Source organism: Platalea leucorodia (genome assembly GCF_965183815.1).
Source record: "Platalea leucorodia genome assembly, chromosome: 5".
NCBI lineage: Eukaryota > Metazoa > Chordata > Aves > Pelecaniformes > Threskiornithidae > Platalea > Platalea leucorodia.
This window is the reverse complement of record NC_138827.1, coordinates 97,802,422-97,821,706: the sequence shown is the minus strand read 5'-3', so window position 1 is coordinate 97,821,706 and position 19,285 is coordinate 97,802,422. Positions and strand designations below refer to the sequence as shown.

The 19,285-nt window shown below is 39.2% G+C and overlaps 1 protein-coding gene across 4 annotated transcripts in view; it reads right to left on the bottom strand.

Annotated features, from left to right (window-relative positions):
- ARHGAP15 (Rho GTPase activating protein 15) overlaps positions 1 to 19,285 on the bottom strand; it is a 331,391-nt gene that overhangs the window by 10,996 nt on the left and 301,110 nt on the right. For all 4 annotated transcript variants that reach the window (XM_082312214.1, XM_082312216.1, XM_082312215.1 and 1 more), the window contains one exon: positions 12,920 to 13,025. In XM_082312214.1, the coding sequence (XP_082168340.1) occupies positions 12,920 to 13,025 (106 nt within the window). The remainder of the gene's footprint in view (positions 1 to 12,919; positions 13,026 to 19,285) is intronic.

Below are 19,285 nucleotides of genomic sequence, written 5' to 3'. Positions count from 1 at the left end.
AGTAATCCAGTTGACAGCAAATAACTCATCTCTGGATACGACAGGTTTACTTTCTGACTTAAAGCCCCAAAGTGGCAATTGGCTGGAATTTCAGCCTGGGATGCTGAATTCTAGACAACCTGCTCAGAAATGCATCTTTGCTGGTGAGCCTAGAGCTTCTCATGAAAAAATTATTTTCTCTAACAATGCATAATTTTTGTCCAGTGTCATGAATAAATTATGCAGTTTTGTGAGGCAACCAGTGATTTTTGATGTTGAAATCAGAGAATGTGGCAAAGAATTCCACGAAAGTCAGAGAACAAACTCTTGCCGAAGCTTTCCTTTTCTGTGAACTCCTAGATATGTAATTACTTCATAATTTTTTTCAAGTCTTTTTAAATAATGAAAACCTTTTTAATATTGACCTATTAATTGTCCCCAAGATAAAATCTCCATTTTTTAACCTATATTATCACCATCTTGTTGTTTAAAATGAAAGTCTTTTTGCGGTGGTCTGCCAGAGATGATTTTATACGGGACCTGACCTCAACCATGATTCCCACTCTTTCAGGTTCAGTTCTGAGCTCTCCACAAGCTACTATTGCAATATATATGCACTGCATTTGTATCAGATTTGAAAGATGCTTTAACATGCCTTCCAGCATCACGATTGTTTCAGCCCTGATATTGAACATGAGTAGGATGAATGTATCTCTTAAATGCACTAGTGAGTATGTGCCATGAGTCTTTGATTTCTTTAAACTTATTTACATTTTACTTGCCCTTGAGCAATGAATTTACTATGTCAGCATTGTCTTTTCTACTTACACTTTGTCTGTCTTGTCCACTCACCTTAGCTTGATGTTTATTTTTTGTGCACGTGTATAGTCCATTGCACTAAATGCACGAACTGCCTGGAGTGGAGGATTTTCCATATATTTTGTCTTTCTAAGATGCACCCTTTGTAGTACTGCAAGTTCTGCAATATTTCCTAGCTTTAAACTAGCTTTGAATTTTCTCATTAGTTCCTTTTTAAGTCAAATACCCATTCACACATGTGCTGGTCTCAGATGACTGTGGTCTAACTGCCTTAGACACTATACAGAAGTCTTTATTCTCTATACAGGCAGCCCTACCTCTCTCAGTAGTTGTGTTTCTTTCATCTTTGAAGCTTCAAGTGACCAGACTTGCCAATATCTGATTTTGCCTGACCCTGATCAAAATCCACAGTTAGAAAAACTGGTGAGAAAACATACACGAGTTTCTTAGACCTCCTAACTGAAATCGCGTTTGACAGACATTGAAGGATTTAGGAACAACGGGTACAATCTTGCTGTTGCTATCAAGGCATGCTCATCAGTCTTGGGACAGCTCATTCAATAAAGAGCTTCCAGGATATCAAATCTCTCAGTCATAGCTTAACTGAGTAAAATACCCCAGTGTACCTAATAAAGTTGCAAAGAAGCATTTCTGATAGTGCCCACCTGCCAAATGGGTCAGTCCCTGTATGGCCTTGCTTGTTGACGTTATGCGTAGGCATGCTGTTCTTGCAGATGAAGTTTAAATGCCTTGCATATGATTTTTTTCATTGCCTTGAGCTCCAGAAAGCCACTGACACTGCGCTGTCTGGTTCTCAAATAAGACTAAATTCAGGACGCTTTTTTGTAGGCGCTGCATGGATCTTCCCCTACAGCAGAAAATGTCTAACCTTAAGTGAATGTTTGTAAATGGATTTATAAGCTGAGAAAGTGCCTCTTTAGGAAGCAATCATCGTAGTTTCGGGATACAAAGCTGTATAAATGTAATTTAATTTGAAGGATAATGGAAACCTGTTAGCATGTAACCCAGAAAGTTTAAGCAGTTCCTCACCATAGTGGTCAAGTGAGATTCAAACCATATTCTTCAAGACTTGAAATTTGCTCTGAGATAGGAATCTCAGGGCTGACGCTGTGTTCAGAGCAGCTGCAATGACTTCCATGGGGTAGATGCTCTGAAGGAATGGAAAACTCATTCTTTTGATGACGCTTTTATGAGACAGTTATCCAGATATGGAAACGTATCTGGGTTCTCCTCGGAGATGGTCTTAAGTTGCCTGCTACTGCAACAGCCCTTCTGAAAACCCCCTCTGGACTGAAGGTTTGAATATGAACAAACTGATGTTCACAGTAAACTTTACTTACTGGAAAGCTTCCATAGGCTATAGGGTTATCCCATATGCTGTACACTACTGGGGTCTCCAAGATTGCTGATAGTGTTTGGTGAAGGCCTGGACTTGGCAATGTGGACAGCAATGATCTTGGAAGTGGAAGCAGTTTCAAGGCAGATGAAGTGCTATCCTGAGGTGGCTTGGTGAGGCTGAGTCTAGTGCTGACATAGAGAACAAGGTGCGAAAAGTTTGCACTTTGTCCCTGAAGGTGCTAGGAGAGCTGCAGGAGACAGATTGGTGGGATCTATAAAAAATACAGAACTTTTCCTAATTCCCTTTTCTTGGCTCATCTCCATGGAAAGGGGTCTTCTTTCAGAAGACCATAGCAAAGCTCCGGAGAGGACATGGCAATGCCATCTAACAGAGGGGCTGAGATGGGTGGAGAAACTCTCGGCTCAGAGGAGGTAACCAGTTGCATCTTGTGGACTAGGGGAGGAGGCAAGTTGTCGTAAACTTGGCTGGAGTTAGCCACTCCACAGATTTATGATTTAACATTGCACCATAATGCATAATGTACGAAAAGATAAATATTTTCCATTCAGCAACATCTTGCTGTATTTTAATCTAACTCTATAATTTTAATTATAAAGTGAACATAACCTGTATCAAATTATGATTTTGTTAACATATTGAATGAGGACAAGAAAAATAAATACCAGATTTTATACTGTACAGGCACATGAAGGTATAGTAAAAAAATCTGGTTTCCTTGACCACATTGTCATAATATGCATATATAACTGCTTATTGAATCCAGGCTGTGTAGACAACAGAAAGAACACTGGCTCCATACCATCACAATGCATGCCCACAACAAAGAGGAGGAAAGAACAGGCTCTTTCATTGTGTGTTTCTGAGTATTACCAACATAAGGACTAAAAACTTTACCTCTGTCTGAAGTGTGTCTATATATCCATGCATAAGTTATTAACTGGGCTCCCAGAGCACAGTTGCTGAAAATATTAATATATTCAAATTATATTCTAGCTACTGCAAAAACAGTAGATCAGACAAATGTATTAAAATCTCTTCAGACAAAAAGAGTCATGTTATTTATAAAGTCGCACCCCCCGCCCCCCCTTACTGGAACACAAACCTTCATTGTATATAATATATGAGAATGCAAGATGATCCTTAGATGTCAAAATGTGGCTTAAAGTTTGAATGTAATCATAAAACAGTGACTCTAATGCTTGCCATAAACAAATTGTCACTGGTATTATGTAACTTAGACTATTCACAAAGTATAAAAGATGGGAAGAATAAAAGGTGGCTGCCAAACACTGTGGGTCAAATCCAGAGGTTGTGCCAAATTGCACTAGAGGACTGGGAATTGCAAACCCAGTGTGGAATTCAGATTTGCACTCCCTAGTGCTCAGGCCGCTCCTATGGCATAAATTAGAGTGAGATAAAGGCTATTTTTTTTTTTTTTTTAGTTTGTCAGTTTAGACTGTAAGGTAGCAAAGCAGTAACCAGTGGCTTCTGCAGCCTCCCCTGCTCCCTCTTTCCAGGAGACAGGAAAGTTCCCTAATTGCCACAGGACCCAGTTTTGTATGGGGTGGCCTTCTAGGACACAAACAGGCATGGTCAGATGGTATTAGCAGCACAGCCCGAAAGGGAAGCACTGCTCTCAGATCTGGTGGTCTTGAATTTTTCATGTTATCCAGCGCATAGGGTACCACCCCATCGGGCTGAGACCCTGCTCTTTGCTCGGACTCGTTAGGAAAGCCAGCACAGTGGGTTAACAACAGAAAACCATACATCGAGGCAGGAGGCCTTGTCTGTGAACAACAACCAGTCATTCATAGATACTTTCCTTTAGTCCGGGCTTCAGGAGTAATGTATGTCTGATAATATGTGCACTGCACAGATTTAAATTGCAGCTAATGGTTCTGTTAAGGCCCTTTATCAGGGACAACCACCAAACTAGGTGGTTGTCAACCACCCCTTTTTTTCCCCTACTTCCTTTTAAAAGTAAAATGATATTTTTTTCACAGCCTGAAATAATTGTTCAAGCAGAGATACTGGTTTAACTCATTATGAAATATTAGTGGAAAAGTGGGTCTCAGAAGTATGTTACATCTGAAATATTTTTCGTCACTTGAACATGTGCCGTCCAGAACTGGCCCTATTCTACCAGTCACTGGGAACAAACACTTCTCATTCACAGATGCTCCTAATTTGGTGTGGTTTGGAGTGTAATTTAGATCAAACGTATCCATGTAAATGAGTCAGGGTTTCTTAATTAGGTGCCTCTAAAGAAAAAACTTGGACCACATCAGTAGGTGTGGGTGTGGTGCCCACAGTACTGGAATCTTTCCTATAGATGAAGCTGAGTTTTGTTCAGACATACTGTAGGTTTTTCTTTCCCTTTTTTTTTTCCCCCCTTTTTTTTTTTTTCTGAAGCACAATAATAAATCTGCAGATGGCATAGACATAAAGACGCTACTTCAGAGGAGCTGTCTAAAACACTGTCTCTTTGGCAAATGCCTTAAAGTAGGTCATTCTGCTGTGATTTAGGTTTATATTTCATTGCCAGCTTTTTGTTCCCATTACAAGTAGGGTGCATTCCAGTCCACAGATTTACTCTTCATTTTTTTTTCAGATTGGTTTTTATTTACAAAAATTTGTAGATCTTCATAAGAAAATGGCCAATACCCTGTCAGAAGTACTAATCACGCACTTGACCACGAAAGGAGATGTATGAAGGTGATAACCTGCAAATGTTGGAATGCAAAATACCATTCTCTGGAAGCAAAAAATGTATTGATTCTCTTAACATGGTGATTGAAATGATTGTTGCGTCTTTTGCAATGTGTGAAAAATGATTTGATCTAATGTCATTTCAGAAGTCTCACAGAGCAGGGGCATCCATTATCGTAGCTGTTCAGGTATTTGCTTTTTCTTTTTATATATTTGCCACTGAAAAGCATGTATTTCATAGCTTATAAAAAAAAAAAAAATCATCACAGTCTGTTTTCCCATCAAAGTGCTGGGGGATTTAGATGCCAAACTCCCACTAGCCTTAATGAATTACCTGCATAAATTCCCTTTCAATCGATAGTAGAATAGATCCTATTGTGTTATATTAATTATTTTGCACAGAACACTGACATTTTGGCATTAAAGTCTTTTTTGTTTTGTTTTGTTTTTAAGTTCCAATGAATATCTTAAGAAACTTCAAGCCTATTATTTATTTTACAGCCTTATTCAGAGAAAAATCCCATATCTTTAGTCAGAAAAGTGCAAAGCATTACAAGTTACCCTTTGATGACCTGGTCCTGGGCATTAATGTGTTAGGGCCCAACCTCTCAAAATAGCAAAAAAAAAAAAAAAGACAAGGGGAAAAAAAGCCATTTTGTAATGAATTGAGCATTCTTAATTTTCACCAACAAAAAACATTTGAGTTGAAAAGAACGCTAACCCCAAGCAATATTAAGAGGTTACAAAATCACATAAATTAACTCTGCCAGTGATATTTTACTAAAGCTTATGCGAGTGCAAACCAGAAGCAGGACTCTCACATGGTCTTTATTAACCAAAGAGTACTTAGCAGTAACCGGCCTTCCCCGAGATGTGCTGGCCATATGCACACGTACGCCCACAGCGCCAATATGCACATGGAGGAGCCTTCAAAGGCGTGGGGGGCTCGGGGTGGGGGATTGGGAAGTAAGCGGAGAGTAGAAGTGAGAAGTGTTCGCTGTGTCATCGTGGGCAAGTGCCTTACCCTCTTCATTCCTCACTTTCTCCATCTACACAACTAGGATAATAAAACTTACTGACCTGAAAAGGAAGTTATGAGATTTAATTAATGTTTGAAAAGCTTTTTTGAGATCGTTTGATATTGAGTAATGTGGGATGAACAATAGGAGCTCTTTGAAACAGGGCCTCTATCTATCTGTATTTGTGTACTGCACCTAGCACAATGGTGCTGTATAGCCACAGTCTCAACTGTATCATAAATATTTAAATTAAAACTATGTTAATTATTTTTATCATTCTGTTATTTGCTGATACACCAGTTCAGTACATTTTGAAGCTCAGTAGCATTGAAAAGTACCAAGTGCAATTATTTGCCTGATTGTTATGAAAATCAGGGTTTATATTTTTAAATGCGGTTGTGGAAATAGGAAGTATATGGAAACACAGGTAAAAATGTGGTTTTAATTACTCGTCATTCTTCTCGTTAAAAACACTAAACTGTAAGGTATTCTTCAGGGAAGAGGTGAACTTGGCAAACTCTCTTATTCCACAAAAGAAGGATGAAGCATGACTGCAAAACCCGTGGTAGCAGGTCACCCCTGCCCCAAAGTGAATAAAATAAAAATGCATCAAGGTGCTTCTGGGAGACTGGATTTCTTTTTTGCCTTTATTCCAAAATCTATTATTAGTCCTGTCCTGTGCATACTTGTGCCCGGTGCATGTTTTCTTGCGTCCACTAATTTACAAGGGGAGAGTTTATTAGACCACTGTGTACTTAGAAAGAGAAATGGGTTTAACGCTTCTCCTTCCCCCAAAATGATCCCTGGGAAGCTACAGTAAATGGGACAAGTGTTGGCATTGCTCCAGCTCCTTTCTAAAACTCTTCTATAGCTGAAACAGAGAAAAGCACGTGTGCAAGAGCATGTCTCGATATGTATTTGCCCTTCTCAAGCTAGAAAGCAATTAATTCATTTCATGTAAAACTTAAAATGCCAGTTAGGGATGCCTGAGTTTCTTGTGTCCCTGGCCAGTCACCTACTCACTCTTATGGTGCAAGAGGACGTTTCTGCACATCACATTTCCAGTAGCTGCTCCCCAAGGTTGTAGGAGCAAGGCTAAACTTTTCTCCCTGCTTCTGTCCCATGGCTGAAGAGCAAGAGCTGCTCATGAGTTGCCTAATTATAAAGAAAGGTCTTGATTCAGGGAATAATTTCAACAAATAGTCTTTGTCTTGTGCCTTCAGTTAAGGACTTCGGTGCTTCTACACATTCCTGAACGTGGACATTTTTCCTGAAGTAAAATTTAAATGCCCATCCCACACTTTGCGTTGTAGGTCTCGCACAGGTTCTCTGAGGTTTCCCAAATAGAAATTCGTTGTGTAGTCCTTCTATTCTGGGGATTGCTTTTTCTTTTAAATAACTTTTACCTTTTTTTTTTTCTCCTTCTTTTTGGTAATAAAAAGCTTGTACAGTTCTTAATGTAATCTGTTCTTCTATTGTGTGAAAAAAGGGTTCTCCTGAGCCTAGATTTAATATGTAAGCCTGCCCAAAACTGCCAATATGACACGCAGTTTAGTAAGTGAAAATCACGTTTGCTACATCTTTTCTTCACCAACTTAAAAAAAAAAGTTTGTAGACATCCCCTGCTTGGTATTACTAGATGCTATACTTTATTTTCTGATTTTCCCTCAGAAGTCTGGGTACCGCTGCTGGACTTGTCATCACATTGTCATCGTGTCCTGGTGTGCGGGCTACTGTGGGCTTCTGTCTATGCACAGCTTTTCTCTTTGTCTTTTTTTTTTTTTTAATCTTTAATAGGTAGAAATAAGTCTGTTAAGTCGCATGTAGTTTGCAAAAGCCTATGCTCTTCAGAATGTAGCTGCCACATGTTGCAAGGTTTGAGAGGGGGTGTGAGTTTCATTTGTCAAGGTTGGATGCTTTTCTCTGTTCATAGAGCTATGAACATGCAGGAAGGTTATTTTTCAAAACAACTAAAGCATGAATCTTGTAATCCTTATGACTTTTGTTAGATAATACATTAATATCAGTGGGTTCATCTTAGATAAAAAGTTCTGCTCTTGATGAGGAGCTTATTTCCAGTGAAATTGATGCAAACAATTGCTAGTAAGAATGAAGAATTTGAGCAGAGGGTAAGGCAGTCAGAAAGGAAATCACCATTCTCTCTCTGAAAGCACAGAAAGCCCGGATGGCATCCGAAAATATCTTGCTGTGCTATGTACAGTAATGGGAAAAATGGAGCAAAAAATTGGAGTTTCTTGGATTCAAAGGTGAATCAAAAGGAATTGGCTTCTGCCTGGACAAGGCAGCCAGATAGGCCACAGTAACAGATCCACGTGATAAACCAAGAGGCAACTGCAGAGCTCCCCAGACAACTTGCCCGAAGTGCCTGCCAAGGATGCAGATGCTGCTGCTGGAAGAATATCTTCCACAGTTGGGCATCTGGGTTCAGTGCTTTCCACGTAAGGGAGAGGGATGGTAGCGTCAGGCTGGCCCCGTCTTCCCGTTTAATTATTTCAACATCCATTTTATACTTTTGTAAATAACACATATTATCCTGCCTTTGTGTGGGAAAATAAGAAGCAAGGAGAGGGGGTTTGTCTGTAACATATCCCTTCACAGGGGTGTCTACATGGATGGGTAAAGACAGACTTAAGCTTGGCTGTCCTGTGCTCCAGCCCGGTCAGATGTGAGACAGCTTGGGTCTGGGAGTCGCAGAGCTGCCTTGCGGTGGCACGGAGCTCAACCTAATAAGCAGAGCAGGCTGAGATTCATTAATTTAACATTAATAAGCACAGCTTATTAGCTCAGGCACAGTGCTGTATAATGCAGGCACACAGCTTCTGGAGCAGAGCTGTGTCTGCCCTCGCCAGCTCAGAGCGTGGTGCAGAGGACCCAGCCAGGGTGCTCCTCTCCTCTACTGCATTTTGCATTAGGGAGGAAAGAGTATTTTGCAGTCACTGCGGAAGATTGTGTGAAAAAAAAAACCAAACCCTCCAGGTTTTTAGGTTGTATTGCTGGCTTAGGCTGAGTGTTTAAGCCATTTAAACTTCTTGTGCCTCGGTTTCCCAATGGGTGTATAATAGCTACCTCAAAGATGCTGTTGTGAAAGGTTAGGTACCGGTCATAAAATACTGTCAGATCCTTAAACAGTGAAATGTTCCTTCTGCTTCACTTGAATTATAGCTTTGTGAGTAAATTATTGGGTACAAATAATGATTTATCAGATAGGGATTGGGTGCTCAATTCACATTTGTGCAGAGAGCCAATACAAGGTTTCTGCATCATTTGATGTCCTGTGTATGCCTACAAAATAGGATCAGAAAGGTCTATCAGTTTTATCTGGTACCTGCGATTAGCTCACTCTGTTTGGGAGTAAAATTAACTTGTAAATAAGCAACAGGAACGAGTGGAGTCCTGGAGACCTGGGGCACTCTTTTCACAAATGTATGGAACAGCAATATATGGGCTATATATGTATAGCAAGCAAATATTCTCTAAACATGTTCAAGTAGAATAGGCTGTTTTCTGTAGCCCTTTATTTGGGAAAATCCTTACTCAGGTTGGGTTTTGTTGTTTCTTTCATGTATAAAGTATAATATTTCTTCGATTTGCTCATCTTCAAGAAGTATGAAAAGCCTAATAGTAGTTGTGCTCAATTATTTTCAGTATGAGTCCTAATAAAACAATTTCTTATGGTATTAGACTGACAAGAGCAATGTGATATGTCTGTTCAGGCCCATATTTTGTTTCTTCTGCTTATGAGTAGTAGAATAATTTTCGTGCAAAGATGAACAGGGGACATTGGTGGGTTTTTTTTTTCATCAAATGTAAAAAAACTTAAAAGAACAGGTACTGCAACCCCAAGCTCTGCTTTTAATCCCCCTCCTGTGGGCTTCATACGCTGCACTGTGACTTCTTGCAACTTCAGACAGCTTGGTTTAAGAAAGATATATGGCACTGGTGTTAATCCTTGCTGCCAGGCCTTTCTTGCAGACTCTCTCATCAGCTGCTTTGTCTGGGTTTCTAAAGAAGGACCCTTCTGAAGTGCATTTCACATTGTTAGTTGGGCTTGACCTGGACCCACTCCCGCAGACTGGATCACTGCAGAATGAAACCATAGTGCAGCCTTGCTGCCGTCAGTGATTTAGGATAAATGTAGCCTTCTGGGTGAAGGCTGGATTCTCGTGCTGAGCTCTCGTGTGTCAGTGAGACATATGCTCTCACATGCGCTACAGAAGCCACAGGCTTACACAGTCCCATGGCCCAGTTCTGCCTAGCCCTGTCCTCCTGTTTGTCTGATAGGGAGGAAAGAAAGGGGTAGGAGAAAGAGGGGAATGCCACAGAAACAGCATAACTGCGATCCTTTAGCACCTCCCCATCAGAAACCTCTTGAAGCTCAGTTCAACGTTGGGCAATAACAGCCATCTCCACTGGCAAATACAGAAGCTGCAGTAATATGCCTCAAACCAAACCAGTTTACTTATTTTTTCAACTAATCAGAAACTTTTGTATTTCCTATGATTTACACTGGGCAAACCCTGTGGTTGAAGAAGGTGGCACAAGGTGCAAGTCAGTGGTGAGGTTGGCACATTGTGCACATTGGCACCCCTCTTCTGAAGAGTCTCCCTAAAAGTGATATAATTCCACACTTTTTAATCTCTGCAAACTAGTCTTGTTTTCTAGGTTAATTTAAACAAACACACGTAGTCATTATGTACAACGTATGTATGTTTCTTTATTCTCATTTACAGAGCCATGAGGCCATTCTGACTGGTCCCTGTCTTTTGCATTGACAAGTTCAAAAGAAAAAACCAGTTTTCATCTGTTTTTTGGTGTTTTCAGTATCTGTTCTACTGCTACTTCCATATCAATGGAGCAAAGCTTATGGAATAGTCCTGTCCTTCCCTGGGGATGTGTTTGTGTGCCAGAGAAGGCTGACCTTCTGCAGAGAGACTCAGGTGATTGCTCTCATAGTGCTCAGACCCCCAAATGGCTCAAATATCCCATTTTCCTGCCTTCCATCACTCTCTGCCACAGTATTGCATCAGTATACCTCCAGCTTCACCGTGCCTTCTGCACTGATACTTGGGTAAGAACACGTGCTTATTTGGATAGTGCATCCACCTTCCCACTGTATCTATAGAGTTGTAGTCAAGCCTGGTATTCTGTACATACGCATTACAAGGGATTGGTATTTTATTTTCTGTATTTTAGTGTAGGGTTTTTTTCCTTTTCTTTCCTCCAAAAGCTCCAGTGTTGGTCCAGTTTTACCAGTTATTCTACACATACAGAGCAGGAAACAATTGCTGTCCCAAACAGATTATGCTCTAAAAACCCAAGGCAGACGAAGGAAGTATTATCATCATTTTGTAAACAAGGAACCGAGGCACAGAGAGATTAAGTGATTTAGCCAAGGTCACCCAGAACATCCGGTCAAAGCCAAGAACTGAACCCACGTCTCCCGAGTCTCAATCAAGTGATTTAACTATGAGATCAAAGCCTTATTGTGTATACCTGATATCTCTCCCCTAAGACATGGTAACAAAACTTTCTTCAGGTTAGGATCAATGCCACATATGGCGCAGTAAATTTTGTATATGGCATATCTGTGCTGACAGCGTGTACCTACTTCTTGCACTCAGGTTCCTCCCAAGAAATAATTTGCCTTATTATTCTTCCATTGACAGTAATAAATTATCATCCCTCTCTAGATAACCCGCTGAAGGAGAGAAAGTGCACACACGGTACATCAGATGAATACATAGAAAACTATTTTTCTGCAAGGCCAAACTCAGTCATTTTATGGACTGTTTACAGTCCTTCCATGCTGAATGAAATGAGGACATTCCCATGACTATATGGACTTCATTTTGCAGTTTCAACTGGCAGCTGCAAAACAAGGTAAAGTATCTATATCTCTTACATGTATATGCTAGGAGAATACAGCAGAAATGATCAGTATAAAGTCATCATTCATTATAAGCTCAGAGTAGTCTTTTATTTGGAGTCTTTATTACTTGCTCACTGGGGTCATTATATCATTCCTGGGATGAACTACTCCTCTGTACGCAGGGCTTCCATGGGGCCCTAGATCCTCTTTAGTCCCTTCAATTTGAAGGGTAGTTTGGTTGAAAAGTGACTGTGCAAAATGGCACCAGCTAGTCCCAACAACAGGAGAGCCACAAAGGGAGGAACAGGATCCTGCCCTTCGTGTGCCCCTGTCTTGAGGTCTGCCACTGCCCAGTCATTCTGCAAGTCAAACAGCTGCAGGTTGGTTTCCGAGTGAGCGCATGCTCTACGTACATTTTTACTGTTAATGCCACAAAATACGAGAAGAAAACCCAAGATGAACGTAAGAACCTGGGTTGACTTTGTGGGCTGACATCTCTTACAAACGGAGCTCAGTGAGTGTGGAAATGATAAGCTGGAGCCTCGCAGTATCATTTTTCTGCCTCTGTGGTATCTCAGCAATATTAGGAGAGTAGAAGTGCATTTCCAAATCTCTCCTCAGTGTTTCTTAGATGTTCTGTGTTGTCACAAGCTTTCTCATGAGGTACAAGAGCTCGTAATGTATTTCTTGGGTGAGGTTATTTCTATCATTACGTGCCTCAATAAAGAAGTTTGACTGACAAGGCTCTTGATGGTGACAATATGGTGATCAAAAGGTCTATTGTTGGAGAAAGTCAAACCATACTGGACAAATGCAATAGTGGAAAATGTTGCATTTGCCCAATTCAATATACCTGTAGCATAGTAACCCTCATGTGTCTGACTGCCTTGAAGGAAACAGAACTGTTCTGTTTTCTGGAAGAGGAAAAATTCATGCTTTTGCTTAGACATACTGATTTCTTGAGCAGGAATAGGATATACATAGATACCATAAATCATGCTTAGTTTTGCCAAAGAACGTAATTGTCTTTGGTATTTTGGATGACATTTCCAGTAGGATTTGGACACCACACACCGATTCCTTTTAAAATTATCGATCTGTTAGTACCACAGTTCTACTTACTTCTTTAGATGTTCAAAGAGGATTTTCATTGTGTCATAGTTTGGTCTAGGGAGCTTTTTTACCAGGCTCCTTACGGATTTGATGCGAGTGGCGTTGTCCTGGATTTCTAAGAGGGAAAAAAAAAAAAAGAGAAGAAAAACCATCATCAATATATGGTTAAAAACAGAATATATCATACCTTCTGTCACCTTAATAGAGTGCAAGAGTAATTTACAAGGATTAAAAATTCTCTCTTATCTTAAGGAAGCATTTTCTGGTTCACAGAATTATATTCTTATGCTTTTCGTTTATTTTATTAGACTATTAGATCATCATCCTAAGCTAAAGTACCTCCAAGTAGTAAGGGACCCACATCTTAAGTGGAATTCCACTTTGGAATTACATTTGTACAATGGTGCAGCTTCTGTGATGTACGCACTTCCCAGGTAGTGGGATCTAACTGTGGCATCTAACAACTGTAATTTCTGTAGGAAACAATTTGTATTTCAAACTTACAATTAGTACTAAAGAATGCAGTGCTAAGGGCTTTTATCTTTCCTTTGAGGTGATAAGAACATTGCTGTCTTTTTTGTTAAGATATACCTTCCTGCTGATGATGCATGATTCAGTTTCGTGGGAAAGGTTTGACTGATATTTTCATCGATTTGTGTAAGATGTTGCAACCAAAGCAAAGTCATGCACAACTGTGCTTTCGTTTAGATTAGATAAGGTGCCAGTAGGTCTGACGTAGGGAAAACATCTTGCATGATACATGCCCTAGATAACCTGAGAATACTTTTCTGACATTATCATCTACGATTTAATTATCACCTATCATTCTTTGTATAGGTTCCTTTTTAATATTCATATTACCCTAGCACCCAGATATCTCAATCAGGATTGAATCCCAGTTGCAGTAGGTGCTGCATAAGCGTACATGGTGATTAGTGCCTTGATTCAAAGATTTCACCAAAAAAAGTTTCAAGCAAAAATTTCCTGCAATCAAACTGAATTTAAAAATTAAAATTACTAGGATAATATTCCTTCCTCAGCATGTATTCCTAATTCCCGTTGAGTTTAGTACTTCATACACACAGATATAGATGTAAATATCTATATTGTTTATGATTTGAACACTTCTTATATAGATTTGAGAGACAAGAGCTCAAAGTAGTCAATGCCTAGGTATTATTTTCCAGTAAAAAAACCCCAAACTGTCATGTGGATTTATTCTATAGGAAGTCATGCAACTGACAATAGTGATAATGAAGTTATATACATATGAAGAACACACTTTCTGCACGTTTTACTCTTGTTCTGGTTTGACCTATACAGAACCTTAACTTCTGAACAGCACAAACTCCTCCAGTCTTGCAACCCAGTCATCCCTTGGTGTTTTCTGCCACAAGCCATCGGTACTGTTTATTTTTGTCCCATGGACAATCTGTCCACTGGAAATATGACTGAAGCTACAAATGAAAATGATACGATATTTGCAGAAGTGAATTTATTGTAGGAAGGGGGTACAAATTCTATGGGCTTTTTATTTGTGCTGCTTGGTGTGAGTACATGCTATGGTCTTGCTAGGTAAGTTATATTTAGATTGGGGCTGCCCTATCTGTACGGTAACTTCTCAAATAAAGCTTCTCAACTAGTTTATTTTTTAATTCTATTTTCCTCTGAGAATTCAATGGACTTGAGTGGAACTGATACACTGAGGTAGAGAAAGACTCAATGGAGGGAAAGGCTCACTGTCTGTCCATTACAGAATATTTGCAAGGAGATATCGTAGAGTAAAACTTTATCATGCTCGCTTGAAGGAATTGTCTCTGCTCTATGTTGATTAACACAGGTACCAGCTTGGTAGCCACCTTTCCTACAGAAACAGCTACATTACAGATGCTGCACTTCCTTATAAGGTGTAGTTGTAAAAGAGATGAGATAAACTAAAAAGAGCAGTAATAATTTACAAAGAAATTATTTATTGAGAGAATGGCAAGGGTAGAAAGCTTTGTTTCAGGGCTTACTGTACCAAAGTCATCAATACTGATATACAGGAGAAGAGATCTTTAGGCACTAAAGCACAAAAACTGTAGAAATTTTGCATAAAATTATTTTGTGAATCAGTCTGTTAATTGTTAGTTTATTGTAAAAGAAGAAAAAAACAGGCAACATGTGGTAACTTTAGTCAGCATTTCTGAACTGGGAATGATAAACACCTCTGCCTGGCTCTGGCATTTATCAGTACTGAGATATTATTACCACATAGAGTCACAGCATGGTTACTGTTATCATCAAAAAAAAAGAGCCAGCTAATCTTAATGGTTTGTAAAGCCGTTACCTGCACTGGTCTGACATTTATCATGATCATTTTACCACGAGTCCTACATTGCAAAGGTATTTTATCTGGAAGGGACATCACTATGAATTATTATTTGCAGCTAGGTAGAAAATTGTATGTTGTAGATACCTTTTCTCATTATAAATCACAGTCACATTTCACCATTACCCACACAAAGCTGCTGAGCCCAGGCTTTTTGCCATAACACTTAGTCTCGCTCCCTTTTATAGTTCCATGAAAATATTGGGTACTCTTTCATTAAAATGGTTGATATTGGTGGTTTTTTAAATGCTATATACACGCTTGATTTTTCTCTAGTATAAAAGAATTTGTTTTTCCACTTGAGAAGCTGAAGAGGATAAACTGTTCATTTTTTTTATTAAAGCTTACTCTCGCTTCAGTTTTCGTGGCTGGGCTTGTCTTTACACTTGACCTTGTTGATGGAATATTTAACAGATCAGATGCAAGATCTTATGTTTCATTTGCAATACCTATGTATTTGCTTTCTTTCTGTAAAGCCTTGAGTTCCACTTTCTGAGAAATTTTCCTCTTTCAGATTCCTAAGTAAGAAGATTTTTTTTTTTAGGTTTTCTCTTTACCATGCTCAAATAGAGGGAGGAAATCCTTAAACATGGTTTTGTATAAATAGCTGTGGAGAAGGTATTCCCCTCTTTGCACTGTATTATGAAGCCTGGCAGTACGGGGTGCAAAGGAAGGAAAACACTCTGAACAGCTGTTAAATTCTCCAGCTAAGTCTAGAAAATTACGCAGAACAATTTTGATAAAATTAAATAATACTATTTTTCATTATACTCTTTTTATTGTGAAAATCTGGAGAAAAAAGATTCCCATCTGGAAAGTTAGACTCTCCTTTCCCTATCAAGGTTTCCCAAGGAAAAGAGTAGTCATAATCTCATACATCAAATAAAAAATGAGAGGATGGTTAATCCTTTTTGCATTTTTTGGGCAAAATATGGAAGATGTAGGTGATAATTTCAGCAGATCAAGATACTCTGGAGTGAATCGCAGATGGTTTTCCATGTAATATTTTCATAGAACATATATTTAGAATTTGGGTTAGTCTTTAAAAATAGGGCTGGCTCCCTTTAAATGGAGCAAAACTGTGGAGATGCTCTCTTGTTTATATTTAAATGAAGAATGCATTGAAAAAAAACCCACTTAATATTATATAAGCTCTTTTGTAAATGAGCTTTGGATAAACATTTGAGCACAGAAGAAAACATGATGTGTCTGTAACATTAACAGTGGCTGGGTAAAAATGAATGAAGAAAGTAACCTTTAGCACTCATGTCCATAAAGAATACTTAGGCAAATCCCACCGAATCTTTCTTTTAATCATTAATTTTAAATGGACATAGATGTTTACAACAAGCCACTTTGTTTCCGAACAGGAAGTCCAGGGTTTATCTCCAATAACTCACGTTTGCTAGGAAGGGATGTATGTCTCTAACCTGACATGCATTCATTATTTTGTAAGGTACGGAGTCTGACCCGTGACCCTCCTCAGACCTGCTGCATTATTCATGTCTGACTTACTTACTTTGTATAGTTTTACTATAGCGCCCATTTCCCTTTACCAGGCGTTGCAGTGGCTTGTGCATGTTTAATGTTAAATGGCATTTATGGCTCACATTAATGCCTAATTTTATCACGAGCCATGGTTTCTTTTTATGCTCTCGAGCCTCACAGCTGAACTGCTGAAAAAAACAGTGATTTATGATTCTGCATAAAATATCAAACTATTGATCTGCCACCTAATCTATGTTTTGTTGTTGTTGTTTTCTAAGCATGGTTTTCTCTGATTTTCTTACATGGCTCTTCTCACCTTGTTTTGTTTTTTTGGATAAGATTTCTGCTGTGGTTAAAACGTCACACACTGTTGCTACAGCAAAATCTGTCTGCCAAGACTTTTTCCAACAATTCGCGACTGATTCAGCTGCCGAGAGAAAGACAGGTCTTGTCTGGGGCTTTTTTGGTTTGTTTATTTTATTTTGGTTTTGTGTTTTTTTTTTTTTTTTTTAATCGGAACTGAGTGGGTTAGGTGGATTTTCGAGTGCTAATGAAATTGTGAGACTTATGGCGCTGGCTACAGCCAGCCGTAGTGTGGGCAGACGCTCTGTGAGCTTCCCCACTGTGCTGCTGTGCAAGCATCCCCGCTGTTATGTTTGCTATAGTTTTAATGTCTGTGAAAAATTCCTGATGCAACTAAATTATGTTCTGCCCTCTTGTTTGTATAAATAAACATCCGACTTAGCCAATTCATCTTGCTCTTGCCCATTTTAGAAGCTTGCCCTGTCACACAATGCTTAACCCCAGTCCTTGATAGCTTTGGTGTTATCAGGGAATGAAAACTTGCTTAAAAGAGAGTGCTCTGTTGGCTTGATTTTTTTTTTCAGAGATGTCAACTGCCCAAAACTCTGTTTTCATTTGGTAAGTCTTCATATTCTGGAAGTCATGCTGGCTAAAATACGCAGATTTTTACGTATAACTACATAGATGATAAATTATTTGTATCACTTTTAACATTGTGATATTTTAATGTTACTCTATGCAACATAAAAGTCCCAATTTTAATCACCTGCAGTACACTATGCCAATCGTCTCGTGCAGATACATTGTGAAATATTTTCTCGTTTTAAAAAAAAAAAAAATCTATAAGAAACATTCAAACTAACTAATGTTTGCTATAAGGAAAATAACCAATTTGTGATCTGAATTGATTTTACTTTTTATTCATGCCTCAGAAATAGATGTTACAAAAGAAAATGAGAATTGCGTGAAACCTCTCTATATGGGCAATTGATAAATTCATCTTATGTGATATAAAGCAGAGTTTGCAATGAATATTCATACAACTTTTGCGATCCATTAGCAAGACCCAAGACAATGAGTTCACAACTCAGTCCCATTTAACAAAAATATATGTGGAATTAATGGGAAAAAACGGCACTTACAAAAGTTAAACTTTAATGTATCAAACTCCAGGTGCCGGAGTTTGAGGGAAATAACCAACAATAGTCATTTTTTACATATTTGATGGGACTGATTATGCAATGTGCAACTCTAAATGGCTTATAGCACATTGTAGCATGGTTCCATCCCATTGGCTACAGTAGGGTGCAGGCAGATGGATGACAGTGACAAGGAGAGAAGTGCTTTTGCTTAGCCGTGCGTTAAGATGCCATCCAGAAGCTCTGTGCACTGCAGACACTTCATTAGGATGCCAGGATAATGGTAAACTACCACTCAGAGTGACACCCCATTTCCTGCTTACTGAGCTCTCCAACCTCGGCAGATGTCAACAATCTCACAGTGCTACAGAGCAGACCTAACTTTCCAGGCACTTTGACTCCAATTTTTTTCCCTTAACAGTGCCATACATTACATGCAATATGTAACAGCAAGTACCAAACAGAAAACAAAATTTGCTGCCCTAATTATAACAAAGCAGCATCTGACTTAGGTACTGCATGCCCGGCGTACATGCAACCAGTTAGGCAACTTAAAAGAGGAATGATCTTTGTCAGTCAGTTTTGGGGGTTAATTAGACTTAGGACTTTGATAGCTAATGGATAGTCTGATCCCGACTGAAATGATCGTGCTTCACCGCTAACTTCTACCAAGGCTCAGAAAAATATGCTGAGCTCTTTCCTGGTATTTCGTACGCTGTTACAGCCTTGTGCTGGGTTTTCTGCACAGAAAGAGCAGGCTTGAGCATCTGGACGGTGTGATATTTTCTCTGCAAATGCACAACTCGAGGCCGTAACGCACCTCCCCAACAGCAGTTAAAGCCAGCAGAGAGACTGCGCTACGATGCTTGACCTGCACTCCTTTCCAGAGAAATACAAATAGTTGCTCACACTTTCAAAAATTGTTTTCAGATACAGAAGCAATATCCATAAGGTCACGATTTCCGATTTGATTTAATTTAATTTCTTGAACCTATCGGTGTGTGTTTATACATGTTTTCTGAAATCAGGAATCCTGTTTATTTTATATACAGGGGTTTTTTCCCCGCTCTTTTT